The 8,443-nt window shown below is 25.0% G+C and overlaps 3 protein-coding genes across 3 annotated transcripts; 2 read left to right on the top strand and 1 right to left on the bottom strand.

The window, feature by feature from the left end:
* Nucleotides 1–294: 294 nt before the first annotated feature.
* DDB_G0281083 (hypothetical protein) lies at nucleotides 295–2,235 on the top strand (the record flags this gene model as incomplete). Its single annotated transcript, XM_635714.1, has 3 exons — nucleotides 295–544; nucleotides 636–930; nucleotides 1,044–2,235. The coding sequence occupies 3 exons, from the start codon at nucleotides 295–297 to the stop codon at nucleotides 2,233–2,235; spliced, it is 1,737 nt and encodes a 578-aa protein (XP_640806.1).
* Nucleotides 2,236–2,331: 96 nt separating this feature from the next.
* On the bottom strand, nucleotides 2,332–4,354 carry DDB_G0281081 (hypothetical protein; the record flags this gene model as incomplete). Its single annotated transcript, XM_635713.1, has 2 exons — nucleotides 2,332–3,780; nucleotides 3,860–4,354. 2 exons carry the CDS (start codon nucleotides 4,352–4,354, stop codon nucleotides 2,332–2,334), a joined length of 1,944 nt encoding a protein of 647 aa, XP_640805.1.
* Nucleotides 4,355–5,553: 1,199 nt separating this feature from the next.
* On the top strand, nucleotides 5,554–7,727 carry DDB_G0281079 (hypothetical protein; the record flags this gene model as incomplete). Its single annotated transcript, XM_635712.1, has 3 exons — nucleotides 5,554–7,027; nucleotides 7,102–7,246; nucleotides 7,352–7,727. 3 exons carry the CDS (start codon nucleotides 5,554–5,556, stop codon nucleotides 7,725–7,727), a joined length of 1,995 nt encoding a protein of 664 aa, XP_640804.1.
* Nucleotides 7,728–8,443: the final 716 nt, after the last annotated feature.

Here is an 8,443-nt window from a genome sequence, read left to right as displayed (position 1 = left end):
TCTACCTATGAAAAATGAAGGCATATCTTTTAATATGTTTTTTAATAGTTTTAAGAATAAATTGTAATGTGTATAAAGAAAAAAAAAAAAAAAAAAAAAAATTACTAATCAATAATTAAATTTAAATAGGCCAAACTTTATTTTGGTTTGATACAAATGATATAAAAAACCCAGATTTCTCAAAAGTAATTAATTCTTCTCTTTATTTAACTTTTAAAAAAAACATCTTGATAATTAACTGTTCTAATCCCAAAAAAAAAAAAAAAAAAAAAAAAAAAAAAAAAAAAAAAAAGGATGATGTTCCTGATTTTTTTTTTACATATGAAAGTAATACAATTCACCCAATATCTTTCAGATACTGGTAGCATGGTATATGTAGCTGGTGATCAACCAACACCTGATTTTGGAAATAATGTTATTTTAATTGATAATGAAACAACTTTTAATCAATGGACAAGGGTTATTAATCCTGATATAACTTTTGGTGGACAATATGAAGTACCAGAAATAAAAAGCGGTTATTATAATAGATCATTCTTTCCAGGTTAGTGTTAATTTATTTATTTATTATTTATTTATTTATTTTATTATTTAAAATTTTGTTTATTTATTTTTTTAATTTTTTTTTTTTATAGTTGATAATATAGGATTTGGTAATGAAGGTGAGGAACATAATTTTAAATGGTGCGTAAGAATTCGTTTCGATTCATTATTAAACCCAGGTAATATTTCAACTACTCTTAAAGTTACACATTCCGATGATATTTTTATTTTTGTTAGAGGTAAATTAATTTTTACATATTTGGGTATTGCTGACGAAGTAGAAGGTTATCATCAAATTGAAAATGATTCTGGAAGTAATGTTTTTTCAACCACACCAATAGATATTATAAATTGTAATAGAAAAAGAAGAGATATTCATGTTTTTGGGTAATTTTATTTATTTATATATTTTTAAAAAGTATATTTTATTTATTTATTTCTTTAAATTATTAATGTGAAATTCTTTTTTTTAATTTATTTATAATAAATATTTTTTATAGAGTTGAAACAAATTTTGAATTTCAATGTGATACTATTGACGAATGTGGAGTGTGTAATGGTGATAATACAACATGTAATTGTTTTGAAGGTATAAATTGTAATTCAGAAGAGTTTATTTGTATTAAAAGAGAATGTGTTAATAATCAATGTGTGGAATCTGGATTTAATTGTTCTGAAACCTATGGTGGCAATGCTTGTATTTCAAATGTTTGTAATTTGAATGAAGGTTGTAGATCGGTGACAACTGATTGTGATGATAATAATCATTGTACTATTGATTCTTGTGATACCAATGTTGGTTGTATAAATACACTCGTTGATAATTGTGTTGATTGTGGAACAGATGCTTGTATTTCAACCAATCCATGTTTTATTTCACAATGTAGTCCGGTAACAGCAAATAAATGTGATGTATCAACAAAGAATTGTTCACATCCCAACCCATGTATTCTAGGAGGTTGTGATTCTGATAATGGTGAGTGTATTTTCTTTGAAACTGGAAATTGTGTTCAATGTGGATCTTTAGCTTGTATAACTACTGATCCCTGCTTACCATCTAAATGTCAAATTTCTGATTCTGGTGTTCCATCATGTGTTGAAGTACCAATTAATTGTGACCATCCAAACCCATGTATTACGGGATTTTGTTCATTAGATGGCGTTTGTGAATTTGTCGAAATACAAGATTGCCAAAGAGGAAGTGGCAGTAGTGATGGTTCATTTGTTGTAACAACTGGAGCCACAATTTCACCATTAACTTCAACAACAACTACATCAACAACAGCTTCACCAACATCAACAACAGCAACAACAACTTCACCAACATCAACAACTTCACCAACATCAACAACAGCAACAACAACTCAAAACCCAACTACAACCACTAGTGGTACAACATCTCAAACAGTATCATCATCAACAACTACATCAACAATATCATCCACAACTTTTGGAGGCACAATTTCAAGTACCACATCAATATATGATCCATGTTCAAATAAAAAATGTCCAAAGAATCAACATTGTAATAACATTAATGGTTTTGCAATTTGTTCCAAAACTGATTGTACCTCTTGTGATGATTTGAATTGTCCATCTCAAGGATTAAAATGTATTTCAATTAAAAATGAACAATTTAAAAATAATAATTGTCATAATTGTTGTGAATATATTGTTTCATGTTCAAATTAATATTTAAAAAACAAAAAAAAGAAATAAAATAAAAATAAAATTTAAATAATAATCCATATTTTTTTTTTTTTTTAATATATACAATAATAAAATAATTTAAAAAATAGTTTTATTACTATTATCATTATTATTATTAACTTCATTATCATTATTATTAAGATTTACATTTAAATTATTATCATTATTATTATTATTATTATTATTATTATTATTATTATTATTTGAAGATAATCTTAAATCTTCAGATTTTAAATGAGGAATTGCATGTTGTTTCATAACTCTTAAATTTGCTTGATCAGCTTCATCTTTTTTCAAAATGATAAAGTTTTCATGTTCTAAAGTGATGACTAAATAAGGATTTTGATTTGATTCTATTAAATGTACTAAATGTTTTAAATTTTTAACTGGAATATCATTAACTCTTTTAACCTCTGTTAAACTTAAATTTGAGTAACCATGATTAGTTTTGTCAAAAAGTACTTGAGATAATATGACAACTTGAAAATCTTCAGATGTGATTTTTTCAATACGTTCATAAACTCTACGATAGGTTACTGCCAAATCATCGGATAATTCTTGTAAGAATGGATAAGTGATTGGTACGAAAACTAAACCTGAATAAACGAAATAACTTGGACGACTATCATACATTTGGAATGGTACAACACTGAATTGACTAACCAATGGTACACGTACATTTAAACGTTCACCATTTCTTAATACTGTTAAATCGATTTGATCACCAATGAAATGATTGCTAAATAGATAACCAAAACTAATACGTTCACGTCTACGAAAAGCAATTGAACCATCATCAGCCACTGATACACCATTGATATGAGTTATAATATCCTTTACTTGAATCAATCCTTTTGCGGCAGAGAATGGATGTAACTCGTTTACAACCACACCTGTAATTGGTGAATCGGTTGGAATTTTAAAGTATTCCTTTGGCATTGAATCTAAATTTTGTGAAACTATGCCCAACATTGGTACACCAGTGAATTTACCATTCAATTCGATATCTCTAATGAATCTACGAATCACTGGTGTTGGTATAATGAAACCAACCGATGATGCACCTGTTAAATTTTGAAATGCAATACCTACAACTTTACCATCTTTTAATGCTGGACCACCAGAATTACCTGGATTAATAGCTGCATCGATTTGAATCGATAATGATCTTGTCTCACTATGTGCATAAGGTTGAAGATCAATTCTAGACACAACACCTTGTGTCACACAAATATTTGATCCACCAGTTGGAAAACCAACCACTGTAATAGTATCTTGTAAATCTGGTAAATCACCCAATTCCAACGGAATTAATCCTTCCCAAAACTCATCATCCTCCACTGTTAACATTGCTAAATCATAATCATGTGCTGATGAAACTAATTTGGCTGGAAATTTATTTGGATTACCAAATTTGGTTACCATCACCAATGTTTGATCCGCTACAACATGTGCATTTGTTAAAATTCTTTTACCACTAATTATAAATCCACTACCAGTTACTTCTCTTTGTGGTTTCATTTGCCACTAGTTTTTTAAAAAAAATAATAATAATTAATTAATTAATAAATGAATTTAAAATAAAATAAAATAAAATTAAACCTACAGGTATAAAATAATTTGGAGAAGTTAAAACTGAGAAAACTTTAACAACTGGATCTAATAATGGGTCTGTATATTGTTCTGATAATTCCATTATACTACTGCCTCCAGTAGCTTGTTGTATTGATGAAATTGGATTCTCTAATGGTAATTCAGATTGGTTCGATTTTTTATATAATGTATCAACTAATCCTGTTGTGGAAATATTCCTTAGTTTATCATCTTCTAATACTCTTATTAAATTATCTTTTTCTTTGTTATTGTTACTATTATTATTGTTACTATTTATATTGTTGTTACACATTGATATTTCACCGCTATTACCATTGTTATTATTATTATTATTATTATTACTACTACTACTACTATTTGATGCAAAGTATCTAATGTTTCTATTATTGATATTGAAATTGATATTGATAATGTTAACTTTACTTCTACCAATTATATTATTTGGTTTTATTGAAGTTAAACATTTTCTAATTGAAGATTGAATCATTTAGATAGTATTATTTAATATTAATATTAAATATATGTATATAAATATATTTAAATTTTTATATGTGAATAAATAAAATGGAAAAATGAAAAATAAAATAAAAAATAAATTGAAGTTTAAAAAATAAATTACAAAAAAAATAAAAAAAAAAAAAATAAAAAAAAAAAAAGAAAAATGAAAAAAAAAAAACGAACTAATTCCTCATTTTAATTTTTATTTTATTTTATTTTTTTTTTTTTTTTTTTTATTTTATTTTATTTTTTATTTTATTTTTTAATATTTTAAAACAGAAGTTGAAAATATAATCGTTTATTAGATATTAAACCTATTTGGATTTTAACGAACCAATTCACAGATTTTTTTTTCTGGATTCGTTTTTTGATAAATAATTAAAAATCTATTCAAATCTGACTCAAGAAAAAAAATAAAAAAAAAAAAAAATATTATCTTTTTTTTTTTTTTTTTATTTTCCATTTTTTTTTTTTATAATTCATTTTTTGTAATTCTTTTTATTTCGATTACTTTCACTTTTATTATTATTTTGTATCATTTGTGTATATTTGATTTAAAAAATATAAAAAAAAATAATTAATTCTTGATTATTTATTTTATTTTTGATTAAAAAAAAAAAAAAAAAAATTCATTTTTTTTTATTTTGTATATAATCTATTTTTGGGATATTCAGAAATTAAATTTTTAAATAAAAAAAAAAAAAAAAAAATGAAAATTAAATTAAATTTCAATTAATTAATTTCATTTAGGGATTAGTGTCTGTTTGATATTTTTTGATGTGCGTTATTTTTAGGAAAAAAAAAAAAAGTGTTGTAAAATGATGTTTTTTTGGTTAAAAAAAAATCAACTGATTTTTTTTTGCAAAGATTTCCAGGTTTATTTTTTTTTTGCAAATGTTTGCAATAAAATTTAAATTTAAACAACCAATCATATTTTTACCCTTTGATACTGGAAAAAAAAAAAAAATTAAAATAATTTAACTCATGCAAATGACTTGTAAAATGAAGAGAATTGGTGGGGGTGACATAGAAAATTTTTTATCTTTTAAGATATCACAAACCATTTGCACGAGTTAAATAATTTTAGATAATTTTTTTTTTTTTTTTAACTGTATTTTATAAGGCACAGTTTTTTTTTTTTTTCTTTTATAATAATTATCAATAGTTAGAAAAAAAAAAAAAAAAAAAATGAAAGTTGGTATATTATTTGTTTTAATAATATTTTTATTATTTAGTTCATTGTTTACATTTTCATTATGTAAACATGATGATAATGACGATTATGATATCAAAGTAAATACAAAAGTAAAAGATCAAGGTGATGAAATTACTGTTAAAGTAATAATTAAAAATAATCATGATCATGACCATGAACATCAACCTCATAAAGAATTAGATGATATTCAAGATGATAAAGCAAATAGATGCAAAGGTTTTAATATTAATAATAATAATGTGGATGGTAGTGATTCATTAGATAGTGAGATTGGTAGTGGTGGCGATATATCAAATGATAGCAATGGTGATAATGAAAATAATGAAGAAAATGCTAAAAGACTTCATAATCATGTTCACCATCATCACCATGATGGCCGTGATATCTGTGGTTGTATATTTGGTAGATATGGTAAAGATTGTAGAAAAAGAGAACTTGAATACCAAAATTCATTTATTCAATGGTCAAATCAATTCAATAGAACTTACAGAGCCGATCAATTCTTATTAAAATATGAAGCATTCAAAGATAGCAGTAGATTCATCGAACAATACAAGAGAGAAAATCAAAATTCAACCATGGAACTTGGTCTAACTCAATTCTCTGATATGACTCATGACGAATTTTTAAATGTATATACAAGCAAATTATATGAATTTAATTTAAATGAAACTACACCATCAAACAGTTCATGCTCAGTTAATATTACTCAAACTATTGTAAACTCATGGAATGATGGTAATCAAGACTTTATTCAAGTACAAGTAGTAATTACCAACATTGGACCAACAACAATTCGTTCATTTTCATTCAAATTAAATAATATCATTAGCATTTGGGAAGTTGAAACATTATCAAGTAATAGCTATCAACTTCCAAATTGGGTTGGCAGTATTTCATCAGGATCGTCTCATAGTTTTGGATATATTCAACAATCAAATCAAACAACACCACTCACTGACGAAACATCAACATGTGATGAATTACCAACACCAACACCAACCACACCAACTTCATCGTGCAATGCAAATGTAACACAAACTATTACAAGTTCATGGAGAGAAAATAACCAAGATTATATTCAAGTAGAAACAATAATTACAAATATTGGCCAATCAATGATTCAATCATATACATTCGAATTAAATGATATTCAAAGTATTTGGGAAATTCAAACATTATCAAATAATACATTCACACTACCAAATTGGAAAAACAGTATCGAAGTCGGATCATCACACACATTTGGATATATTCAAAAAGCATATTCAATTAATCCATTATTATCAGTTAACAAAGTTTGTCAAGAATCATCGTCATCATCATCATCAAATATTACCACTGATGAACCATCAAAATCAAGATTATTAAAATGGTCGAGACCAATCTCAATTGATTGGAGAACCTGGGGTATGGTGAGCAAAGTTAAAAATCAAGGCAGTTGCGGTAAGTTTAAATATATAATTAATTATATTCCATTACCATAAAGTTCTAATTTTATTTAAAAATAATTATTATAGGAAGTTGTTATGCATTTAGTACAGTTGGTGCATTAGAATCCCATTATTATAGAAAGAATAATAGAATGTTAGACCTTTCTGAACAAAATTTAGTTGATTGCACCGCTAGTAATAAATATAGAAATGGTGGATGTAGTGGAGGATGGTATGTTATTTTTAATTTTAATAAACTTTAATTAAACTACTACTATTGTATTTAAAATTAATGTAGTAATGGATATTAACAACAATTTATTTTTTTAAAAAAAAGGATGCATAATTGTTATAGCTATATACAAGAAAATGGTGGAATTAATCAGGAAAGTACTTATCCTTATGAAGGCAAATTTGGACAATGTCGTTATAATAGTGGAGATGCACAATCAAGAATTTCAAAATTTGTTATGATTAAACAACATGATGAAGAGGACTTAGCAGATACAGTTGCTTCAGTGGGTCCTGTTTCAGTTGCTTATGATGCATCGACAAGAGAATTTATGTATTATTCAAGAGGTATTTACTACAGTGACAATTGTAATAAATATAGAACCACTCATGCTGTTGTTGTAGTTGGATATGATAATGAAAATGGGGTTGACTATTGGATTATAAAAGTAAAGTATATCATTCTCTGTCCTATTATTTAAATTTTATCATTAATCTTTTACTAACACTTTTTTTTATTTATTTTTCATCCTTTTAGAATTCATGGGGCGCCAAATGGGGTAAGAAAAAAAAAAAGATAAAAAAATTTTAAAAAACATTTTTACTACCATACTAATTTTATATATTGTTTTTAATTTTTTTTTATTTTCCAAAATTATGATAAATATCACAGGTGAAAACGGATACTTTAGAATGAGAAGAAATATTGGCGATAGATGTGGAATTGGTAAGTATTAATTTAATTTTTTCTTACTAAATTATTACTCACAAAACTAACATTTATTTCTAAACAATACCTCTTATAATTAGCCACTGCATCATCATACCCAGTCGTAGCTTAAAATCAAATCAATTTTTTATTAAATTTTAAATTAAAGTAACAAGATCGATACAACATTAGTTAAATTAATTTAATCAATTTTAATTTTATAATAAATTTTTAACAATTATCATCAAACATCTTTTTTTTTTTTTTTTTTTTTTTTTTTTCTTTTAGTATAAAATTAGATAATCATTTATAACATAAAATATCGTTTATGAAAATAAAAAAAAAAAAATGAATGTGATTTTTTTTTTATTATTAGAAAATTTTTGACCTTTGTGTTGCAGTTTTTTTTTTTTTTTTACTAATTTATTACTCACAAAACTAACATTTATTTTTAAAATAATATCTCTTTAATTAGCCACTGCACCTCAT

Source organism: Dictyostelium discoideum, assembly GCF_000004695.1.
Source record: "Dictyostelium discoideum AX4 chromosome 3 chromosome, whole genome shotgun sequence".
Lineage (NCBI taxonomy): Eukaryota > Evosea > Eumycetozoa > Dictyosteliales > Dictyosteliaceae > Dictyostelium > Dictyostelium discoideum.
Note: the sequence above shows the minus strand (reverse complement) of the source record. Positions and strands in the feature narration are given on the sequence as shown.